Source organism: Archocentrus centrarchus, chromosome 10, assembly GCF_007364275.1.
Source record: "Archocentrus centrarchus isolate MPI-CPG fArcCen1 chromosome 10, fArcCen1, whole genome shotgun sequence".
In the NCBI taxonomy this organism is placed as follows: domain Eukaryota; kingdom Metazoa; phylum Chordata; class Actinopteri; order Cichliformes; family Cichlidae; genus Archocentrus; species Archocentrus centrarchus.
Genome location: NC_044355.1, coordinates 23,690,023 through 23,715,343, shown reverse-complemented (window position 1 = coordinate 23,715,343; position 25,321 = coordinate 23,690,023). Strand labels below are relative to the sequence as shown.

Below are 25,321 nucleotides of genomic sequence, written 5' to 3'. Positions count from 1 at the left end.
ACACACAATAATTCTTCCTGCAGGCGCAGCGCATCCCATCTCAAATAGGCAATGCAAAACAAACCAAATGAGGTGCTCTAAATGAGAGGGAACGATACAGGGAATGTGCTAGGAGAGTCCAGGCGCTGACCCAGGTGAGAAAACTGCCTTCAGGCTAATGATGCTGCTTGTATAATAATCAGGTGTGAGCAACATCAAAAGGGAAAGATTTAGCTAACATGGATTAATTGCTACAAGGTGTCAGAAAACTGTTTCCATCAAAAAAGCTCAAAGATATTACTCAATTAAAAAACCCTCTCATTTGAGAGGCTGCAACAATCAGCGATAGGCGTTTGTGCTTGCTAAATGCCTCGAAGAAATAACTGGCAATGTGTTGCAGCAACAGAGAGATTATAATGGTAAAGGCAGTGAGATAGGGGAGACAGAGAGTGAAAGAGACAGCGCGAGAGACAGAGAGTGTACTTGTTATAGAGGACAGAGTGGATGTCAGTCCATCTGTTGTCCACAAAAACAAAATCTGCAAAAAGGAAGAACAAAGACAGACAGACAGAGAGAGAGAGTGAGAAAGAGGACGAGACAGGACAGTGCACAGGTGTGTGGGTGTGCGCGTGTTCCTGTGACTGTGGACGTGTGTGCATGTGTGTGAATTCTTTCACATTAACGTGTGAGCCTGTGTGCCTAGATCCTGGGGGAATCTCCTGTACCTGCTAACATGGAGGCGACTGAGCAGAGCTGACTGCAACTAACATGCAGCCTAACGCACACGGGCAAACCTGAGAGACACATGGCGACACATAGACAGATGTATAATGGGTGTGGGGTACAATGTAGCTGATGTGAAACGCGCCAGAGCTCCAAGCGAGTCTCCAAACCGCAGTGAGGCTTCTCAGGCTCTGAGGCCAGGCCTGCAACACAAGAAGTAGGAAAAGAAACACGCTTTTCCTCCCTTCCCCTGTTATTCACCAAAAAGCCCAATCAGAAAGCACAGCAGACCACAGAGAAAATGCTGCTGATTACATCCTAATACACACAAAGGCAGCAGTTGACACACGTATACAAACATGCACAAACACACACACACGCACTCACGTACACACACTGATTACATCCCCTCTTTCTCCTCATCCTTGGTATCGGTTACATGATAAAAACCACACTGATCGAGGATCAGTGTTTTTTGGCACAGGGCAATGAAAGAGTTCAGGAGCTTAACCTCTAGTCTGAGAACGGAGAGCGACTGAGGCTCCGGACCGCGGTGCCCCCAGCGCAAATAAACAGCTACAACACAAAAATGTCTGGCTGACTCGAAACAATTTCCTGAAGGATCTGTCACTGTGCAAGAGAGATGGGAGAGGGTGGGGGTGATCTAAGGAGGAGAGAAAATAGGTGGAACAGCAAATGCGGATGGAGAGGTAGATTAAGTTGCACAGGAAAAAAAAGGGGGGGGGGGGGCAGAAAAGAGAAGCACAGAAATTGGACCCGTGGGTTTGGAACTGGAGGAAGAAAAAAAAATGTTCCGCCGCTGTCTACGAAATCATCGAGTCGCTGCGAGAGGCAGCGCGAGCCTGGACTCAAACACAACACATATTTATTTGAAGACATGTTTCTTTTCAGCAGCCATCCATCCAACTATCGTGGCACCCATGCACAAACTCTGACAGCGTGCACGTTTTCACCCGTGGGACAGCTGACTGAAAATATCTTGTGCTCAGCTAGAGCACAATGCATACAGCGGCTTCTATTAGGCAAGCAAATCTGTGCAGGGAGAGAGGGAGAGATGGAGGACGGATGTGTGCGAGCAGATTGTGTTTTTGTGCAAGCATCTATTTGCATGCTAGTGTGAGCTTATGAGTATATATATATATTTGAATTTGCTTATGTGGCTTTGTGCTTATTTATGCCTGTGTGTGCGCATACACACACACACGCCTCTTGTGTGTTTGTCTGCTCCTGTTACTGTGTTTGTGTGCCTGTGGTTGTGCTGGAATGGAACATGGACATTTTGCCTCTGAGCTGAATTCACAGAAACGGGTTTGGTCCTGGCCTGCAGAGCAGTATTTAGACTCTGTATTTATGCATCGGACAACCACAGCAATCTCTATCACCGCCTTGTGATTCATGTTTGTTTGCTTTGCTCTGTGTTGATTTGATTCCATCAAGAAGCCCCCCCCCCATCTTTCTCCCCTAAAACGCTTCCCACAGAAATGTTCACGCCATACCCGGTCAGAGTTTCATCAGCCACCCCTCATCCGAGCTGACCAAGCACGCAGTGGGTTTCCATAGCAAGGATGCGACATTAAAACTAACAGCCTCTATAATTATACATCCATATTTCTCCGATGAGTTTGTGTAAACAAGTCCGGGCTCCAGCTCGGGGAGGCGGACTTCTTGGCAGGCCCTGGCTGAGGGTGCCACTGAATGGCTGTCGGAAAACAAAGCCATTTCAGAGTGTGCCTTGGAAAAGACAAACCACTGTTCTAGGGATGGTGGAGAGGCAGAGCTAGCTCCATCTGACAGACAGAGAGCTGTGATTTGAGCTTAGTTATTGGCCAGAGAAGAAAGACACTGAGAATATGTGTTGTTGGCAACATAGAGGGCAAACAACCTCAGACAATCTCTGATGGAAAGGAAAATATGCATTTCCAGAGTGTTTTAGATTATGGGCTTTCATTGTTTTATCCCATACTTAGGCTTTTAAAAATTTTTTTCATAAAGCAATACACTATTGTCCAATATAATTTGCCTTATGGACAGTGATGCTCATCTTTCCATGTCCTACATTTACTTTTCTTAATCATTTCGGACTCCAAACATGCAGCTATCCAACAATCTTAATATGCCTCCTCTTGTTTTGCCTGAAGCTATTTTAGGGTTGCAAAACCACAGAGGTAGTTTCAGCATAGAGGAAGAAATTTTCAAAAAGCCCAGGAAGCCATGTCTGACAATTGAAAATCGCTCCTGGAGAAATAGTAATTCGACAAATGAGTTTGTGTTAGATGAGAGGGGGGGAAAAAAACTAAAACAAAAAATCAACAGTAGTGTTGCTGCTTCTGAGTCAGCTCTGCGGTCTCTCGTGGCCTCTGTGCTGAGAGGAGATCTAAGATAGCGGTTAACAAAAACAACTTGAACACACTTCCCACAGCACCTGCACACACGGGCACACAAACACACACACACACACAACTTTGAAACATGAGAGCAGAGACGGATGGTTTAAGGAGTGGAAACGAGCAATGACACCGCAGGAAAGAAGAGAGCGCGAGGCCTTGCATGCGTGCGGGATAAAAATATTCTAATAAGATAAGCATAGAGCACAGCCGAGGAGGGATGAGTGTCTGCGTTTGGGGATGCACGGTGAGGACTAATTGAGATGAATACATGAATATATCAGCTTCATCTAGCAGCAATGGGCTCAGCCGTAACCAATGGTTACCATTCACTTGTGCAGCCACGTGAGCAGCCCCTCCACTCCCAAAAGAAAAAAAAAGTACTCATGAACCCCCCCCAACCCTCAATATCCCCCTCCCCTCCTCCCCCCGACTCTAAACAAACTCCTCTGTAATAAACGAAAGGCAATAACCAGCGACAATCACGCTGTGCCTGCTAACCCTCTCTGAATGAAATATCCAAAGGAGAGCCAGCAGAGGCAGCCTGGATAGATTTGCAAAGCAAGCAGAAAGTCATATATTACACTGGCACTCTAATAAACACGGGGCTATGTTCACTCACAGGAGGGGGGGTAAATCTCTTTAGTCCGGGCCATGATGCTTCACCGGTGATAACCTGACCCGTTAGTAGGGTTTACTTTGAAAATAGAATCCTTTAAAGCTTACTGATTAGCTGCTTTAACCTGTAATCAGTAACATCAATGACAGTTATTTAGTCAATCAACAACTATTACTATCAACGACCATTCCGTAACTTATAACATACACTCAGCGAAATCACGCACGATGAATTTGCAGTTTTACGCAAAGCATTTTTTTTTTATAAACACTATTTATATCTTTTGAGTCAAGGGATGTCGGACGTTAAAATTGCACCTTTGATACCATTTTTGGAGCCTTTACGCTTTAGAACTGTAACATTTTAAAAACAGGACCAACAGAAATGTTTGCCAACAATACAAATTATTATTTCAGTGCCTGTCAGATTTTTTTTTCTTTACATGTCCACAATCTGATAAATATGCAATGAAACAATGCAGCCTTTGTTCTCTACTTATAATAAGTATGTAGGAGAGGCCATAATTGATGCAAAAGGAAAATCCTGCGCAGAGTCTCTTGCTTGTAATTAAAATATTTCAGTGTGATTTTACAGAGGGAGGCTACCAGATGTTAACAGTTATCATTTCTTTAAAAAATTCATTTAATTGCCAGTTAAGAAATGTGCGAGTTATTTGCATCTCTATAATCTGACAATCAAAATGCCTTTGTGTATTTCAAATGCTCCGCTGACAACTGCAGCTGCCTTGTTTGTAAGTGGCTGTGATTTGATTATGGTAATTTTATGTTAACTCTAAAAGATGACATTTAACACTTTTTTTCTAATCAGATTACTGTTATTGCTCTACATAATAATCTAACTATATGCCAGCTCGTGCTGATGTATGTTTATTTGGCTGTATACACGTCTCCATGTGTGTGTGTTTCTGTCTTCCTCACCTTGCATTAGTAACCTGCATAAGGAAACACGTGCACACACGAGAGGTATGATGGAGAGTATTTGCCCTTGCAAATCTGGAGCAAGGGAGGATCTTGTGAGCTTCTGCAGCCATGCCAGGGATTTCAACCTCAACCTTCAACTCCTCCAAGGCCAAAAAAAAAAAGAGAAGGGGTTGACTTGTAAAGTGAAAGAATGTGTTTGAATTAATATTATCCAGTGGAGGATGATTCCTATAGGGGGTGTTTGGACAGAGGGGTATTATGTGTGGGATGAAGCAAAAAAATAAAAATAACAGAGATGCTTATATAGACGAGAGCCCACATCAAAAAGCATCAATGTTACTGCCATGCCACATACTGTGTATGAGCACAACGGAAGAAAAAAAAAAATCATCCTACAGTGTCAAATGCAATTTGTCAAATATATTATTGGACACTGATTTTCAAATACTGGCTAAGCCCCCATGTTTAAATGATTCAGGAGATAAAGAAGGCTTTTTCATGACTGACTTATTCTCAGACAATAGTCTCTTTCTTTTTCCAGGATAAACAATCAGAAGGAGTTCCGACAGATTTATGTGCAAAGTCAAAGAAACTAAGTGTCAAGAATAAAATCAGCTTCACTGTTTGCTGTGAGCAGACATAATGGGGTTTTTTTTTTCCTCCTCTCTCTTGCACTGGGGCATATCTTGTGGAGGTGAGACAATGTGCGCTCCACTGCGGCAGTATTCTGGTGGGGAAGTCTGTGCATGTCAGGGTCCATGATGGTACACTGTGATGGAGAGTGACAGCTGTCAGGAGGCATCAGGCTTACCCTGCCCGCTACACAGGAAACCAAGGGAGAGGAGAAGTGGATCACGATAGGCTGCCTCTGTCTGCTGCCTCGTGGCCTTTCCCTTATATCGAACAGAGCTTTACCAGCCCAGCTAAACACAAAAAAAAAACGTATAACCGAGCAGTCACGCTACATTATCTCAATGAGGAGTGAATGGGAGAGAAAATGAAGGGACATTTTTTGGCTCCCGCTAGGTGACACATAAAGAGTGTCTGTGTATATATTTGTACAGGCGTGTATGCTTGTCCTCTCTCTCTCTCTTTACCGCTCTATTGCTCATTTTCCCCATTATATTTCCTTTTCCTTAAAAGCCTCCCGTCTAAAATCACCTCTCTCATGGCTCTAACCCCTAAACGTGGCACAGTCATTATGCTCACAAACAGCTCGTTCAAAATCCCGTGTTTAGACAACGCAGTGAAATATAACCAGTTTGTCCGTTTTTACACCGGGGGGGTGGGGGGTGGGAATGTATATGTTTATACATGTGTGCGCGTGAAACAGTGTGTGTATGTGTGTGTATACATAGGTGGTAAGGAGAACTGATGGTCTGGGATTTAGATCAGTGCAGGGTTATCATTACTGACCCCATGCTGTGTCTCCGTGACCTCTTGGCCATGAATTTTGACCTTTAAACCCACCACGACTCCTGTAAGAGCGGGACTGGGATGAGTGGACGGGATCCCCTGTGGTGATCACCAGAGTAAACAAACACACACACCATTTGCTGCTTACTTTACCACAAGCCTTTTGTTGCTTGCTCTACCCCACAGAAAGAGCAGAGGTAAGGGTGGGAGTGGGGGTGCGAATGATAAAGGGACTAACTGAGCCACGGAGTCAGACTGGAGGCCGGGTGTGGACAAGAAAAAGACTGCCAGAAGATTCAGTGGAATGTCCACTCCCTATGCATCTTCCTCTGATCTCAAACGCTGTCTGCCATGTTTGACCGTTAATCAGACCAGATAAGCCAGGTCATTATACACTGAGCAGATTTACACCGCTCTGCCGGCTGACCGGACCACATTCCCAGAGAGTCACTGGGATAACCTACTCACATCTTCTAGGCTGGGATAAGCTTGCCTAAAGGGGCCTCAATACACACACACACACACACACACACACACACACACACACACACACACACACACACACAGCACTCTGCTGTACAGGTAAAGCAGGCAGCGCGTTCAGTGCAGGTGCTTATTCTCCCTCTCTTGCTCTCTCAAGGAAACGCGCACATAATACACACATGCGCCAGCCACGCATGGCCATTATCTAAATGATAGATGAAGTGTGTCACACTGTGTGCACAGGCTGCGGTGGAATAAATAAAACAAGCTCTTCCTGTTGCAAAGGACAACAACATTACCATAATACCAAGACAAATACTACATCCGATTACTGCTGACGCGAAAACGTTACAGTATATGAGCCTAATAATGATCCACCATCAGGCCGGATTCTGCGCGACCAGACTCCCCCGTGAAGGATTTACAACTGCTTCTGTGAGAAAACACTATGGAGAGAGTGTTAAGTGCCCCTAATGCTTACATAAAAACACACACATCAGCAGGAAGGCTGTTATATAGCAGAGACACAAGAGAATGTTGCAGAAAAAGCTACTTCAACCTAAAGTAAAACAGATGCGGTCGCTCTGGTGTTTGAGAAAAAGCCGCCGTCGAGATGCACGGACACGCATGTGCCATTAATAAAGTTTGCTCAAATATTTATGAAGTAATCAGGAGACAATATGCGGAGAAGCCCTGCAAACAGCTGGGTTAGAAAAACTTTAGGAAGATGCCAAAAATGCCCGAGGTGTTTTCTACAAGACATGTGGGCGTAATAAAGCTCAAAGAAATATTTCTAAAAGTCCACGAGGTACGTTGCCACAGCAGCCCACCCTTTCCAAAATTGTCCCTTGATAACATCACAAGCTTCATGCTTCTCTGCATTCCGTTTGCGAGGGGGAGTTCACAAATATCGATTGAACTGCTAGAGATGAAAAGAAAAACATATGTGGGATTTAATTTGTGTGTGTGTGTGTGTGTGTCTGTAAGTGTGTGAACTTTTTCCCTTCAGAGGAAGAGTGTGTAAAAAGAGTCATTTATGAGACTAAAATCTACAGCGGCCTTATTTATTTTTAAAGTTTAATTTTATACAGTTAAACCATGCATGGAAGAATTATGCTCTTATTTGGGAAAATATAATGTAAGGAGATTAATCGAGTTTTATGAATATTTGGAAATATGAAAAAGTTAATTACGTGTTAGATAAAACAATGTTATGTACCATGCCTCATTAGAGGAGACTGGTGCTGGGTCCGTGTTTTTCTAACAGTCTGCGAAGCCTGCAGTAATTTCTCATTGTGCCAGTCATTCTTTGGCATACGGCAGCTTGTTGCATGAGTTCAGACGGTGTATTTTCTAAAATCAGACTCATCTCTAATCGTTTCAGAACAAATCATAGATGCAACAAAGGCTTCAACCGACTGTTTCCCGAGACGAGATCAACCACAACTCAACGTCTAATTTTAGACAGTTTTAAAGCCAAACAATGCAAAAAAAAAAAAAAAAACTAACAGAAGTTAAAATTAGAGCCTAGGCCTAAGTAACCTCAAAACAATGCTTTCTTTTGCATTACTAATGCAAAATTTCATCTTGTGTAGAATCCGTTTAAAGAACCAAAACCAGCAACTTGTATGTCTCCTCTATCATGCTCGCGGTGCCTCAAGCCTGTTTCATCCTTTTGCAGATGGAAATCTTTAAAGAGTGGTTACAAACATATAGGGAATCGTTTGCAATATGCAGTACAAGTGCGTGTCATCTTTCAACATTCCCGTATAAAACAAATGAGTATTATTTCTTTGAAAGGCACCGTTTGATACGCCCATGTGGAGTCAGGCTCTGCAGCTCTGCTGGCATATCAACAGTTAAAAGTGTCAGATAAGAGCTCTTATACTCTTATTCCAAGCCAAAACTAACACTGAATGTCTGATACAGTCTTATCAGACTGCAATTAAGTGTGGAATCATATGATTTATGTTTTTTAGATTGCACTGGTGATAGAACTCCTCAGACTTCAGCCAAAAAATAAGAATCCATCTTAAGTGACTGTTGAAGGCATGATAATCCTTGTGTTGAAGGAGTGCAAAAGGACACTGAAACTCTTTGTAATGAAGTAAATTAACGGAGGCAAAACCTCTGTTTTGTTTCTCTTTGAGGGCTTTGTGAGTTTAAACTGGAGGATGATTTTATCTTCTGAATATATCAAACTGCACTTTAACTCTGTTTTAGCAGGTGTGAGCAGTAAACATAAAGAAAAAATGAGGGATGTTGAGTTTCAAGGCCAGTTGGTCCTTAAATTCCCAGGACACAACGTCTGAATTTTGAGCGAGTCACATAAGGTCCGATAACCTTCGGAAATCCTAAAGTCCTGAGCACGGCATTTCATGTACTCAGAGAGAAGCAGGAGGAGGCAATGACTCCAAACTGTTAAGCCTGTTAGAAGGAGTGATGGAGGTAGCTCCTGGAGTCTGGGCTCCCACTAGTGAGGACCATCAAGCTAACTTCTCCTATTCCATTAGGTATGACATGCTCCTGTCCATTCTGAAATTGCAGATGGACATTTGTGGGATGTTTCAGCCCCAAATTCCAAAAGTCTAACTTGCTCCTGAAAGGCATCCTAACAACACTTTTTGGAGGTTCAGATGAAAAGGACTGCGGTTTTCTACATTCTCCAGGAGAAAGACCTCTTATCAACCAAAGAACCAGACTCTGCTGTGCTTCTGGATTTACTAGTTTCTCTGACCCCACCTGTTAAACCAGTGGTCATTACTTCAGTGCTGGATTACTCAACCAGAAACCTGAGTGAAACAGAGCCAACAGCCAAGTTTAGAGACAGATGTGGTTTCGTCAGCTTTTCTTCTGCTCCCTGTTGAATCTCAATCCTTAAAGAAAAATACAGGACATGAAGGAGAAATCCACCCAGGAGAGCCAATCAGAGAACTTCTTCCGGCTCTTACACCCACTGCTAACCCTAAGGTAATTACTGCAGGATGAAACTACATGACCAGGAACCTGTGTGAAAGGCAACAACCAGTACTCAGTACAGTGCCAGACTCTTCTGTGCTCTTTGACACCTTCTATTGAATGTCCATGGTTTACTCATACACAGACCAGTGAGGTTACAAATTAAAAGATGTGTCCAGACGAAAACCTAAAGCCTAACGAGCCTCTGCTATTGTTCCAGCTTCACTGCAAAACAAACAAACCAAAAAAAAGTAGCAGTAATACATTACTTAGTGTCTAAAAACAAAGTGTGTGAAAGGGGAAGTGTGGACAATCTATAATTTTGAATTTTTTGGTAAGTAAATATAGTAATACCAGAAAAATACTCAGTTAAGACACTACATTAAATACTACAGTAACACTACACATACATGTAAAGACCCACATTAGGTGGAAAAGGAAAAAAAAATATATTAGGTAATCTCTAATTTTACAAGTTTGTAATTTCTTAATAATTTTCTAAAATATTTCCAGAAAATAACTTTATAGTTTGGCACTAATTACAAAGAAAATACAAATTTCCATAAAAGAAAAGCTACATTTAAGCCCAAACTGTTCAATATTTATTTATCTTTGTAAACTGAAGTCTCCATATATGTTCAGCTGCCACCCTGTGACAAATTTGGCATTATTTCATGCCCATCTGTCTGAAATGCTTTGCTCTGATGATGATGATGATGATGATGATGATGATGGTTCACTCAGGTCGGTGCAAATGATTAAATCAGAGTGCAACAAATATACAATATCTTGATATTCCCATTAAATACAGAGTCCTTTTTTAAGGAAATCCAGTATAAGGAAATGGTTCAGACACCTAAAAGGAAATATTACATTATATAATTAGAATAAACTGCATTATTCTTATTTATATTTTTGCATAATTAACTAGGGAGGGAAATTGTTATCTAACTCTTCAGATTAAAAATCTTTTTTTTTTTTTTTTCCTGAACAAGATAGGCAGTAATTCAGCGGTGGTTAAATACACTAATAATACACACAAAAATACATACAGCATAAAATGCTAAGTAAATATACACATATACATGTGACAGGGAGTGAGATCCATCATCATAAACTTCAAAGTTAAAGAAACTTAAAACACTGTACATCGAGTAATCCATCCATCCATCTTCTTCCGCTTATCCGGGGCCAGGTCGCGGGGTCAGCAGCCTAAGCAGAGAAGACCAGACCTTCCTCTCCCTAGCCACCTCCTCCATCTCATCTGGGGGGACACCAAGGCTTTCCCAGCGCTATAATCTCTCCAGCATGTCCTGGGTCTGCCCCGGGGTCCCCTCCCAGTAGGACATGCCTGGAACACCTCACCCAATTGGCACAAGGAGGCATCCTAGTCAGATGCCCAATGCTCCTTTCAATGTGGAGGAGCAGCAGCTTTACTCTGAGCCCCTCCCAAATGGATGCACTCCTCACCCAAGGAGAAGCCAACCACCCTTCAGAGGAAGCTCATTTCTACTGCTTGTATCCAAGATCTCGTTCTTTTGGTCACTACCCAAAGCTCATGACCATAGGTGAGAGTAGGGACATAGACTGACCAGTAAATTGACAGCTTCGCTTTCATGCTCAGCTCCCTCTAGTCAAGTCAAGTTTATTTATACACCACGACACCACGACCTCTACACCTCTACACCACGACAGACCGGTTTTCTGGCTGAGGACCATGGCACAAAAACATTGTATTAAGTAATTGTCACGGTCATCTCAGACCCAACAAAGGTGCTAATATTCAGGCTTAAAAAGATTTTCAGAAGACTTGAAGGCCTTTTTTTCTGTACAAGCTTAAGGGAAAGCTAGAATAAACAGGTCTTGGACCGAAGACATTAGCTTCCCATGTTGTTCAGATAGTCATCAGTCAGTAAAATAGGAGTGGACCAGTATTTTTTTTATTATTTATTTTTACTATTTATTAATACATAAGCGATATTTAAACCTAAAAGACTGCACCTAATGGCAACCACAACATAGCTGCTTTTATCATAATGTTTTTCTGTCTAAAGTAGTGGTTGTAAAGTTTAAAGCAGAATCACACTAAAAACTTTAAGTGAAATATCAAATCAGTCCCCAAGTGCTGAAGTAAATAGTAGCAGTAAATCTACTCAGAAGAAAATTTTTCCCCAAAACATAAAGAAAACATTCGGCAGTCAGTCAAGGCTGCGACTTTAAGGTCCTGTAATGATATGGAACATTTCCATCCTAAACACCTAATACCGCTCTGCTCTCTAGATGCTGCTGAGGTGCTGCTGCAGCGGCCATTAAAATGCAGTTTTCCTAGGAAACTCCCAGGTGTGACTGTGTGTAACTGAGTGTGAAGCAGAGATTATTACTCAGATCGTTCACTCAGGCTTCTGCGGTTAAATGAAGGTTAAAAAGCTAAATATCAACAATAAATCATCTTTTATGACAAACTTACAGGTGATGTAGTAGTTGTCGTTCCTCTTGAACTCCAAGCCCATGTAGTTGGGGCTGAACTCCTGGAATTTGATGGTGAACTTGATGTCCTTTTCAGGTTTGTTACAGTTGACCAAGACATTAGGATCAAGGACTGTACTGCAGCTCTCTGCCTGCTCCCTCTTCACCAGATACAACTTGTAGTATTCATAATCTCTTCCTTGGTCCGCTTTGGGACAGATGATATCCAGCTTGTCCCCGATGTCTGGGTAAATCACCAGGCCTTTTCCAGCGACAAACCTGGGGGGGGGGGGGGGGGGGGGGGGGGGGGGGGGGCAAGAAAAGACAGAAATTGTTACTAACACATAAAAGAAACTAAGTCTGGAAAAGCAGCCGTATAATTCAACAACAGTTTATACAGCCTTAATACTTTGAGCTGTTGGAGTTATGGGTTTAGATTTGTCTGGCATGGCCTTTTAGGCAGAGCGTAGTTAATTTAGCCCCACAAAAACACTACATGTAGCAGCTTGACATTGTTCAGCATTAGAGCGCTTCACACAAATCCCCTTAAGTTCCTTCTCATACTTGGATACGAATCAAAGCATACCAAAAGTTTGCAAGAAAGGAAACAAGATGGCCTGACACAAAATGGCTGCCACAGAAATGGCCATACGGGCAGAATTACATTTTTTTTAAAAAAGATGCATCTTCCTATTTTGTTAGTTTCAGATAAGGCCGGTGCTTTGGAATGATATTTATGTGTTTATGTAGCGTCTACTTTAGAAGTCTGCCTTTTTGGAGGAAAACAGTGTACAGGGGCCAGCCGGGAGGTTAAGGCTTCCTGGTTCATCTTCCCTCTGCCATGATCATCTACTGAAGGATTAAGATAATCCATCTGGCCTTACTGTACCTCTCCACCTCGCTCTCTGCTGCCAACTCAATCAGATCAGCTCTTGTTCTCTTTTATTCACGAAAGGTGGGGAACAGGAGGGGACCCAGTGTGTGTTTGTCTCTAAGTGTGTGTGTGAGAAGAGAGGAGGTGGGGATACACTAAGTACTAGCAGTGTGTTTGGGAGTGGTGTGTATGTTTATGCACGCCTGCATGTGTGTGTGTGTTGTGTGTGTGTGTGTGTGTGTGTGTGTGTCCTAGTTGGTCAGCAAAATGGGCTGAGGTTGCAGTCTGATATGGGGGGGGGGGGGCTGAATCATTGTTCTGGACTTGTTTGAGGCTTAAAATGTCAACATGGCTCAACTCTGCTGTCCCAGTTAGCCAAGCATTAACCCAGACAGCCGGACTGACCACGGGTGTGTTTATGTGCGTGTATGCGTGTGCGTGCGTGTGTGTCATGGGCGCAGACAGCGAGCACAGCAGCGGGGCTATCTGCTAGATCTGCCCATGCCAGCGGATTTAAGCAGGATTTAGCAACGCGCAATGCATTTGTTGTGTTTTCTGATCCCTTATGTTTTAACAAGACATCAGGGGTTGGGCCCCTCTCTGTCTCACTCCATCTCTTCCCTCTTTTTTTTTTTTTTTCCTTTCACAGTGTAATCTCACCTTATCTACAGCCCCTCATTTCATCATCACACACATCATTTCACCACTAAATAACTGACATCCTCAGGCAGCCCTGCAATGGCTCCTGAAAGAGACTGATAGCATGTGTGCGGGAGTATGGTCAAGCTTGTTGGGAGGTGTGTGTGTGTGTGTGTGTGTGTGTGTGTTTCGGTCACCAATCCTCTTCTTCTGATGATGTTAAATGCTGGCAAATAGCCAGCCATTGTAAGAAATGATCTTTTAAAAAGTCCCATCTTCAGAAGACATAACCCCCCACCCATGAAAATTAACATGATTGGATTAACATTCATGGCCATTCATCTTGGACAGGGACATTACCAAATATATGACTTCATTTACAAAAGAGATAGATGGAAAAACGAAATGTGCATAACGGTCAGAATCCTCTGTCAGCCCGGCTGAATATGATGTCATGAAAGCATGTGTGGATGGGGGCTCTTATACAAGGCTTGGAAGCGGGTGAGACGTTATTTCGCTGCCATTGTCTGAGGCTCATGGGGATGGGGGGGGGGGTAGGAGTGAGGGGAGGGGTTGCGCAAATTCAAGGGCCGATAGAGAGGGAACGCGGGGTATCCTTTTGTCCTGCATCTCCCAACAGTTTGCTGATTTTCAGCAGCAACAATTTGCATGTGCTTGTGCATTTGTGTGTATGTAAGCTTCCATATGTTTCCGTGTGTGTGTGTGTGTGTGTGTGTGTGTGTGCGCGCGCGCACGCACACCATGCCCGGTTACACGTGCGTGTGTCTATGAAGACACGAACACAATCAGTCTCTAATTGGATCTACAAGATGCATCAGTGAGGCATAAACAAGTTTCCATGGCAACATTAGGCTTTGTTACTGACCACCACCCCCCCAAACACACACACACACACACACACACACACACACACACACACACACACACACACACACACCACCATCTCTCTATTCCTCCCTCTATCCTCTAGCCTCAGCCCCCTCTATTTCTACTCCACAATCTCATTCCCCATTGCTTTATCCTTCCCTCTCAGTCACCTCCTCAACATTTCCCTCATTCCGATTTTCTCATCCCCCCAACCCCTTTCTCCATCCTCCCCCTCACTCTCTATACACACACACACACACACACACACACACACACACAAAAACACCTACAGAAAAACAAGCATGAAACCGGGGGGGGGGGGGGGGGGGGGGGGGCAAACATCATGATTACACTGCCATTTGTTTCACTCAACAAGTAGCTGTTTTCTATTTTCTTTGCAGGTAAACTGTTTTTTTGGTCAAATGTTCTGTTTTAAAATATTTAAAAGCATGGCTATCAAATAAAACAAGGAGCCTCACACTAGACTTCTCAGTTTTACAACCCATTTATTCCATTATCAAAGCGAGCTGCAACAATTTAGATGAATAATTAAGATTTCCAAAAATCTTAATATCTTAATATCCCTGAAGGATTTCATCGCAAGCCGGCCCCTGTCATTGATTCAATTTTCCGAGCAGGCCTCCTAGTTGGCAGTTAGATAGCTATCCTAAGTGAATTCTCCGCTTCTGTTTCCCAGCCTTTGTTAACTGTCTGCTATAATGAGGCTCTGGCTGCTGTGGAGGTCTGGAAGCGCCATCGCAGATGGGAAAGAAGCAACATAAAAGAAATAGGGCAGCAATTAGTGTTTAGCCCAGTTTAAAAGCCCTCCACTTGGCAAGCTGCGGCCCAGCTCCAGTCCAGGATGTGAAACTAAACTGGTGGGCTGGGACTTTGTCTCCTGTTTGTCTCTCTGTTGGCTTAATCAGCGCCACTCCGGTGCTACACACAGCCACGCAATGGAGAGGAGGAGACGAGTGACTGAAGATTATTGTACTTTTGAGGAGGTCGAAAGGGAAAAAGGGGGGAAAAGGGAGGCTGAATTGCATCTTTTCATTCATGTTGTCTGGAGACTTTTTAAGACCTGTTGATGAAAGAAGGTTGAGCGCACAGAGGAAGAGCTGTGCAGATACAAATAATGTTTCTGGGAAATGACCCTGAACGTGAGACAGCCTTTATTCCCCTCATGTCAAACGAGGTGGATCTGCCTGAACCAAACAAAATAAAGAGAATCATTTTCAAAACAACCAAATGAGGTTGGTTTTGTTTCATCTGGATGGCTCCACAGCATGCTGAATCCTGTAAAGAGCTTATGCAAACATACCTACGCTGTAGTGGAGAGAGAACAGAAAACAACGAAGCAAAAGAGAGGAGAGCCCCCGCCTCTTTCTTTTTACATTCCACTGGTGAATATGAGCACATGATCTCAAATATGCTACCCCCCCCCCCCCCCCCCCCCCCCCAACAGACACACACTCCCCATATGCACGCACACACACACATGGATGTGAGAGCACACAAAAGCACTGTGGGGTGCATCCTGGGCCTTCCCAGCCCAACTTCCCAGCCACCCCTATTCAAGCGCCCTGCCCTGACCAACTTTCATATAAAACGCCGCCTACACTAAGGCCCACTCAAAGCCCCTTACAGAGCCTCAAACCACCCCCCCCCCCCCCCTCCCCCCAATGTTCTCCACCCCCGTCCAGTCAGCTCAAGCCTCTGCCCCGAGCATTGCGCTGGCAGACAGCCTCGGCCGCTGAATGAATGGACCCGAGGCACAGGAACTGGGAGAGAAAGGGGCAGAGACGGCTCATATCAACAGAATGGTGTCAAATTGATTTGTTCCTCCTGAGCAGCAGCTTGAACATGCCATACATATCAATTAAAATCAATTAAATTCTGCTATGTATACACAGTAATTCCTCTGTGCCAGGGCCCAGATGCAGGCACTAGCTCTTCTTAATGTCTCGTTTCTGCAGCTGGACATATAATCATTCTCTCTTTCTCGCCAGCTTTTTACAATATATAATCACTCGAGCGTGCCGTGTAAAAAAACAAACATATGCACACTCTCCACACACGACAACAGGTAATCGATTCCCACTGATATCAGTGTAGTAATTATCACACCAGGAGAATTGTTCCCTCACCAATTATTACTTCTCTCCTGCATTATCCACACAATCAGCATGGTTGCCCCCCCGATTATTATTAGAGATTAAATTTTCCATATGGCAGGGATGTTCACTGCCATTTCAATCCATATTCCATAAGTTTGCTGCTCGAATAGATACCACAGTCTCTCGTGAAACATTATAGTAATGCACCCACAAGACACAGTTATGCTTAAGTCTGTAAAGAACACAAAGCCGTGTTATGCAAAGAGCATTGTGGCTGAGCGCTTGTGTAAGATACCATGCGGCAGCAGGGATTTACAACTGATTCATTCGCTCGAGGCGGTCTATGTTTTGTGTAATCATAGGGTACAAACGCGTCCTGTTCTCATTCGAGTCAATCAATATTAAATAATTGTCTGCTACCAGGGACTGCTTTGGCCTTAAACCGCTTTCATTTCGGTCTAGGTACGGCAAAGTGCTTACTCGGCCTCACAATTCAAACATTCAAATAGCAGTTCCTGAAATTGCTCGGCTCTTAATGTGCGGTTAAAGATCAACTGGCACGGTGTGATCATTTCATACTTTGGAGAGAGGCACACATCATAAGACTGTCAATGTATTTTTTTTAGCTCCAGAGAATTTTGCCACTTTCTGTTGACTCATGTGAACTGCGACTAACAGACCCGAAACCGGTCTGAAGCATCCCCCCGTAGCGCTCTCAGGCCAAAGCTGCGAGGTGAGCTGGTCACAGGTTTGCACTCATAGCCCGCAGCTCGACCCAATTGCTTGTATACATAGCTGGCTTCTGTCAAGCTGTCGCGGGGGCAGATGTTCTTAGGGAGGCCTGACTATAAACACACGCGCATAAACACGCGCCCCGCAGTGTACACACACAGATTTCCTCACATGTCAAGCGCAGTAAACAAGTCGCCCCAATGCTCACCCGGGCCACACACACACATAAAGACACACGAGCAAACACAAGCATCCTGAAATTAAGCAAAACAAGGTCCATCTGGCTCCAGAATTGTTTAGTAAAGCAGGAAGGATTTGACCCTTATTATAGAAAAAGAACAACAAACTAGCCAGAGGGTAGCGATATTGGATAAACTATAAACTCAATCCAAGCTGCACTGTAGGCCAGACTTGGCAACAGTGACTTGCTGAAAAGTAGAAAGCTTGGTATTTTCCCTCCGGGCTGTCCCCATTAGAGGGACATAAATGACGATGTCAGAGGCAAAAAAAAAAAAAAAAAAAAAGACAGAATATCCTGAATTCCACCCTGCAGAGAACTGCTTTTGTATGTGTGAACACAGGCATCCTTTCTCTCTCTCTCTCTTTCACTTTCTCACAGAAACACACAAACACACACTAGCTTTAGTTAGCTCAGTCAACAGGCTGGCATGCAGTGCAGAGCAGATCAGATCAGATCGGCTTCAACGTGGCTCATAACAGTTGCAAACGGACGAGCTATAACACGGGCGCGAGCGGGGCCCGACATACACACACACACACACACACACACACACACATCCCTCGTGTTCACCAAACAAGCCCAGTATGCTTGCCCTCTATCACTGTCACATGAAGGGCTAGCATAACACCATCAGTGGCTGTAATGAGCTAACAAGATGATGCCCAGATGGCCTTGCCACAAGTAGGACAGAAGTGGACGTTGTTTCTAGACGAACAAGCTGAAGAGGACTGTTGAGTGAGAGGAGTGTCAGAAGTCATTAAGGAGGAGAAAGAGCATAATCTGTTTCTTCTTATGGCCTCTGTGGTTTCTGTCAGTGCTGAGCCCATCCCTCTCTAAGAGCAGGGGAGTTAAGCGAGCATGGGTGTATGCGGTTGTGATTGAACGTCATCCACGGTATCACTGACAGCGAGAGAAGGCCCAGACTGTTGCTCTCTGGGCCTCCACTTATTCATTCTTGAGTTGAGGGACTGAGCTCTTCCAGCTGGAGGGTTGAGAGAAGAGAAGAGAAGAGAAGAGAAGAGAAGAGAAGAGAAGAGAAGAGAAGAGAAGAGAAGAGAAGAGAAGAGAAGAGAAGAGAAGAGAAGAGAAGAGAAGAGAAGAGAAGAGAAGAGAAGAGAAGAGAAGAGAAGAGAAGAGAAGAGAAGAGAAGAGAAGAGAAGAGAAGAGAAGAGAAGAGAAGAGAAGAGAAGAGAGAAGAGAAGAGAAGAGAAGAGAAGAGAAGAGGCTCAGCTTGCGAGAGATTGGGTCAGTTTCAGCCTGAGTTTAGCCTTCATTCTGAGGTTGCTCTGTGACCCAAACACACACAAGGCTCTTTCCTCTCCCCTAGCCCCTTTCCTGGCTGCAACACAACACACATACACACACACAAACACACACACAGCCAGCTGCCTCCCATCACTGAGGAGCAGCCACAGATGGGCTCTGCATGCTCTGTAAAGATCTCTCCACAGGCCCAGTCTACAGTCACAGCCAAACCCGCCTGGCCCAAACCCACTGTATATGTATTTGTGTGACTGTGTGTGCAGATATACATGTGCCCGTGCAGGCCTGAGTGGGTGACGGTGAGTGTACGTGCGTGCCAGACACCCCAACTGAGCCAAAGTTTGCGATGAGTGTGTCCGTGAATGAGGTGGGGGTGCTGGACGATCACAGAGAGAAGAATCCCAAAGGACTGAGCACTGCAGAGCAGAGAGTCGAGAGCTGGACCAGGATGCAAGGCTGCAATCAATGCCGAGCAGAGCAAGAAGGGGAGAAATCAGGAGAACCTCCCAGACGAACAATAGCGTCCCCTCACACTCACCCGATTGGGTTTCACTCCCACTTGCGGGAGCGGAAGAAGAAACTGGGGGGAAAAAAAGAATCATAAACATTATCAAACCCACACAGCTTGCAAACATGTTACCAGAGGCTGTTTTGTGCTTTCTATCTCTGACCCCATCAATAAGCCCCTAGAAAGCATTAAAAAGAAAAAAGCAGCCCTTCCATATTGCTACTCAGGCTTTAATAAACACATCCAACACACACATTAAAAATGAGTTATTTAATTTCTGTTCGGCTTAGATACAGCCAGTCATGGTTAAATTCAATTGCTAACAATTGCCCTCCTATCTCAGCATGGTTAAAATTACTTGAGGGATCACAGTTTTAGACTGAATAATAAAGCAAGTCAAAAAAAAGCTTATTGAGGATGAGGGTCTGGATACAGTTTGTTGCTAATTTTCCAAACTTGTGCTTCTAATAAAAGTGGCTCTTAGAAACACCAGGATGAAGTGCAGCTGCCCTGTTCAGAAATATTCTGGCACCCACACATCTGGGAATCAAATCAAATCGCCCAAACACACTGGACACCCATTACTAATGTGGTTTTTCCTCTGAGGGATAGTTTGACATTTTGAGAATTTTGTTTATTTGCTTCCCAAAAGGTTAGCTTAACCTACCATAAAGTTCTGAATGTAATAAGACATGTCATTTTGTGTTCCGTATAAAAATAAGATATAATATGATAATTTTCTACAATCTGAAGGTACATTTAAGTTAATTTTGTCACACAGGACAGAGCCAGGGTAGCCATTTCTCTCTCTCTTTGTCCAGTCTTTATGCTAAGCTAAACTGAGCCACTTTGATGCTTGCTTGCTGGCTTCATAAATAGCAGTCTTTTTCATAATTCTCTGCAAGAAAGAGCAATTAATTATAGTTCCTAAATGAATCTGTCAAAATGTGATAATATATTGAGACTTCCAAAAGTTCAGGTTTTATAGAAAGATCCAAGCTTTTCTCTAAAGAACACAGAAATGAACTGCGTCCAGGTTGAATTTTATAGCAGCTCTTTACGATCAAAGGGGCGCTACATCTATACTTTATAAGCCTGTATGTTGTTAACAGGTGTTAATACGACACAGCTACAGAAAATCTGGGATACTGGAGAGACACCAAAGCCTTCCTGGAAGAACAAAGGGAAGACATGGTGCACAGAAAGCAAATCAATCAATCTCTGCCAGAACACGTCTGGCTCTGACAGCGCAGCTCTGAACCCAGAAGTAAAAGATAGCACGCAGCAAAGTTCAAAATACTTCCATTGTTCATCTGTCAGCGTGAAAGACAATTGCACGGGAGAGGGAGGGAAAATACTAACACAATATTTATCTTGCATCCCCTTCCATCCTGACTTACTCTTTTTTTTTTAATGTATTCCTGCTATTGTGAGGAGTGCTGCGAGATGGATGGGTAGAGGAGTCCGGTAGGTGATATGTGTCTGCTACACGCACAGTGCAGTCACTCACACGTTTCCCCCCTGTCTCCAATCTCAAGCAACGGCAATAATTCAGTCACCAACAAACAGGACTAGGGTTTTTTTTTTTTTCTCTTCTTTGTGGCATTTCAATTGTCAGTGGTTGGTGGTTTTTCTTCTGCATTGTTCTTGAAACTGCTTCCCTGGGAAACTGGGAAAGTCAAACAGCTGACGAGATGTCACCTCATGAACTCCCTCCTTAGTTTCACACACTCACAAACAACCACGTCGGCGATCTGACACACACTCACCCATTCTATTTTTTCTCCTTACACACACACACACACACACACACACACACACACACAACACACACACACACACACACACACACACACACACACACAATTCTAAGGATCTCTCATCAACTGTGTGTCAAGCTCAATGACACACATCTCTGTCTAAACAGGCCATGAGCCGCTGCCTCTCACATGCACTGGCTGTTGCCTTTCAAGGCTGGTGACTCTTGATCATATCAAATCAGACATGTGAGCTTCATGAAGGCTGCCGGTCTTCTCTCTTCATTCACAAGTCACAGTAAAAATAAAAATAAAAATCTCCCAACAAAAGTCTCAGGGTTCATCTAGAGTGTGGACACATTTCTAAAAACTTCAGTTTTTCCATTTTGCCTCCAGCAGTGAAAGCTAAAAATTTTTTTTAAATGTGTGGCGCAATAAAACTTAAATTTAACAGTCATTTCCTTGTAGTGATACCTGCTCATTGTGCATGCCCATACCTGGGCTTTGCACATGCCTGTTGTGACTGGCGTTTATATGAGGAGCATGTATGACCTGAGGAATCATCCGGTGTTTAAACAACCCACACACACACACACACACACACACACACACACACACACACAGCCTCACAGGCCCATATATACTTAGGCATTCTTTAAAAGCCAACAGTAGCGAAACAAGAGAAGATAGGCCTCTCTGTGTGCAACTGACAGAGTGAATTACACAGCGAGCTAAAACACTGCTTCCCGTCTCACCCAACAGCATTGGATGGCTTTCAGATGGATTTCACTGAATCTTGTACAAACAGTGAGTCAATATCGGGGTAATGGCCTATCGTTGAGGAAGAACAATTCACAAGTGATTTGCAGAGAAAATGTGTGTTTTAGGGCACTTTGGACCACACTCTGTCACCCAGCCGTAACAAGGGCACTCTGCCAACAGGCTCCATTTGCAGGGCTTGACAAGAGTACTGCATGTAGGTATTTGAATATTCTTCCCGAGCCCTTAATATGTGCAGTGATTCCTCATCAGAGGCAGGCATCAGAAGTAAGAGAGAGAGAGAGAGAAATTCCACTGATGAATAGCTGATAATTCTGTTTCTGACGATTCAGGAAGCCATGAAATCAATGACAAATTTGCGTCATGAGCAAACGTACAAGACATTTTAATCCTTCCGCACTTTGCCTCTGATATTTATGTCTGTCGCCGGCACTTTCATTATCATAAAGCGTGTTTAATATTTCTCAGCTGCGTGAGAGGGCCGCCACACTACAGATGATTGAGTGCGTTGGATTTAGTGTCGTTCTTCTTCCCTTTCTCCAGCTGTGTCCATGTACTTCAGGACACATATATATATACACACACACACACACACACGACAGAGTCAACGGAGAGAGAGGGCACCATAGAGAAGAAAAAGAGCGGGGAGGAGGGAGGAGGCAGCAAATCTGAGGACGTGGTGCCAACCAGAGAGGCCCACCGTGCCTCAGTCCCATCTCTCCAGCTGAGGGCTTTGATTCGCCTGATTGTCTCCAATATTGAGACACACAATAAACACAACACTTGGCGGCCATTTGCAATTCTAATCAGCTCCTCTCAACTGGCCAGGACAACTCAGCTAGAGCCCTCTGAGATATCACTCATCTGACTGCAAAATAATGACACAATCATCGCCATGGCTACGCTCCTACTACATCCCATGAGCGGGAGCACGGAGAGGATATTAATACACAGGAGCACTTGGAGAATGAAATGAATTAGCCAGGAGATTAGCTAGATACCAGGTTAATGAATGTGCCATGCAAGGAAACGCGTTCACACCCACTTCCTCTTAAAAAATGAGGAGCAGCGAGCAGGCAGGCTAGCAAGTCCACACCTGCTCCTGCAGCGCATGCCGCAACAGGCTTTTTAAATAAACTCTCCTTTCAACACGAAATTCTGACTATGTAAACTTAGGCTGATTGTTTCTGGATAAGTCAGCATGTTGCAAACTTCAGCACTATCTGATTTAGACGTGCTGTAGAGTGCAGATAAAACAGCGTGCAAAGCTGCGATATGATCACTATCCACCATAAAAATAAGTGTACATGTTGACTTGGTGAAATAGTTTGTTCCCTGATGTTAAGAGGTTAACGTAATTTAGGAAGTTTACGATAAGCTAAACGATAAGTGGGGGTTTTATCTTTAACGAACAGTCCCAAAAATCGTACATCTGTGAATTCTAAAAGCCCATCTGTTGGCTTTTCTCCCTTGCCGTTTTCACCGACTTGACAACATGATGGTAATAGATGCTTGCAGATAAATGAGAGCAAAGTGACATGCAATCATCCATGTTTTAGTAGCCTTGATGTATTTGCTTTAACACGCAGCCAGAAGATGAGAAACTGAAATTTATTTCAGAAAATAACAGGCACGTCTTATGAAACTGGTTATTAGACTTGCAAATCACTCAGATGATTCATAACGGGGGACCGTGCTCGTGTGCCCTCTTTTTTTTTTTTTTTCTTCTTCTTTTTTGGAAGCAAGCATGAGTGCATGCCTGCATAGGTTCATCTGAGCGCGCATGTGTGTGTGTGTGTGTGTGTGTGTTTGTGAGGATGCTTGCACGGGCATGTGAGTGACAGCCCGTCAGCGAAAGAGATGTCATTATCTGGCTGACGTCCGTGTGAATTGTGACCGGGTGCAGGGTCACATCTCTAGTGGGAAGCTGACACTGTGGACAGGAAACATAACTTTATGAATTCCCTCCAGAAGGGAAACACTCATCACAATCTGCGATGCTACTGTTCAGCCTCATTTAGAGGTTATTTCAATATGTGCAGCACACTCATGACAATGGCATGATGAATGCCTTTATCTCAAAACCCGCTTCTTACAGGATATATATTCTTTAAAATAACATAGTGGGGACTTTTTTTTTTGCTTTGTTCTGAGTGCCTTGAAATTAAAAAAAAAACGGTGTTCTAGCAAAGCCCTTCCCTCCCTGTTCTTACCCTTTGACTTTTTCTGTGTAACAACAATGCACGGGGGTTTTAGTTCAGTGTCCTGCAGTCGATCTGTTAGGCTGCTGATAAGAGAAGCTGATGGATAGGTTTAATCAGCCAAGCCCAGGGATCAAGACCACGGGACAGATCAATCAAATGCTGTGTGGTTTCTCAAAGAGGCAGCTTTTATCAGTGTCAGAAAGGACTCTCGCTGTTTTTTTTTTTTTTTTTTCATTATCATTTGTCGAAAGAAACTACCATTTGCAAAGTAAAACTAAATATAAAGAAACAGAGGAAGCATTTCAGGTGAACAAGAGGAAAGCTACACTAACTAAACTCGGCTAAAAATAAGCCCAGCAGAGCAGAAAAAGAAACATCTGTAATCACTATGCTGAGATTGTTAAACTCCTTGCGGCAACTCTCCGACAAAGCATAAAGCTAAATGTCCCTGGTCTCTTATATACTAAACACCTCCTGACATAAACAGAAATTACCCCACCACCCCTTCTGAATTATAAAAAAAAGCTTCACTGAAACTAAACCTGCACTGAAATCAAAAAGGTAACACAACAGAAAGACAAAAAAGGCTGAGAACCATCTCCACCACACAATAGAGCTCCATAGAAGAAAGCACACTGAACTGTAATAACTAGGACGCCGTGCTTTTAATACACAGCTGCCTTCTATTTCTTAAAAGAAGCTTCTTATCAGAGAATTTGAGTGACAAGCCTATTCTCTCGCTTACAATCTCGGCTCATGATTGTAAAAGACAGCTACACATGTCCCATCAAATCCAAGACAAATTGGTTCCTCTTTCTTTCTTCCCTTGGATGGGAGATCTTATCCAGGCGGACATGCTTAAGTTGTCAGTGGGTTTCTAAAACCCATATTGAACGGCATATTGACTGATGCAATCGCAGAGACACACATCATTAGGCTCATTAACAGTGAATGTAAAAGGGGAGGACGGCCTAACTGGTGTAGCGGGAGTCTGTGTCTCCTCTGATAACACTCGCCTTTAACAAGCACAGCGCGGGCAAGATGCAGGCTGTCGGTATTAAAATGAAATGTGTGTGTGTGATGTGTCTGCTAATAAATAGCTTGTTTGACATGACACTATTCTCATTCGCGCAGTTTGCTCTGTGATAACCGGTCGGATTGTGGCCTCGTAAAGACGCTCCATGTGTTGTTTTAGGAAGCCATTACAAACTGGGCCGTCTCCATTACAAGGGCTATCTGATCATTATTACTGCCATCTGTAACGCACACTCAAACCTTAATCTGCACAAGCCAACCACAGCTGACTCCTTAGCTGGGGCGCACACACA

At 43.7% G+C, this 25,321-nt stretch overlaps 1 protein-coding gene across 2 annotated transcripts in view; it reads right to left on the bottom strand.

Moving 5' to 3' along the window:
- efnb1 (ephrin-B1) overlaps nucleotides 1-25,321 on the bottom strand; it is a 59,363-nt gene that overhangs the window by 22,785 nt on the left and 11,257 nt on the right. For both annotated transcript variants that reach the window (XM_030739500.1, XM_030739501.1), the window contains exon 2: nucleotides 11,992-12,269. In XM_030739500.1, the coding sequence (XP_030595360.1) occupies nucleotides 11,992-12,269 (278 nt within the window). The remainder of the gene's footprint in view (nucleotides 1-11,991; nucleotides 12,270-25,321) is intronic.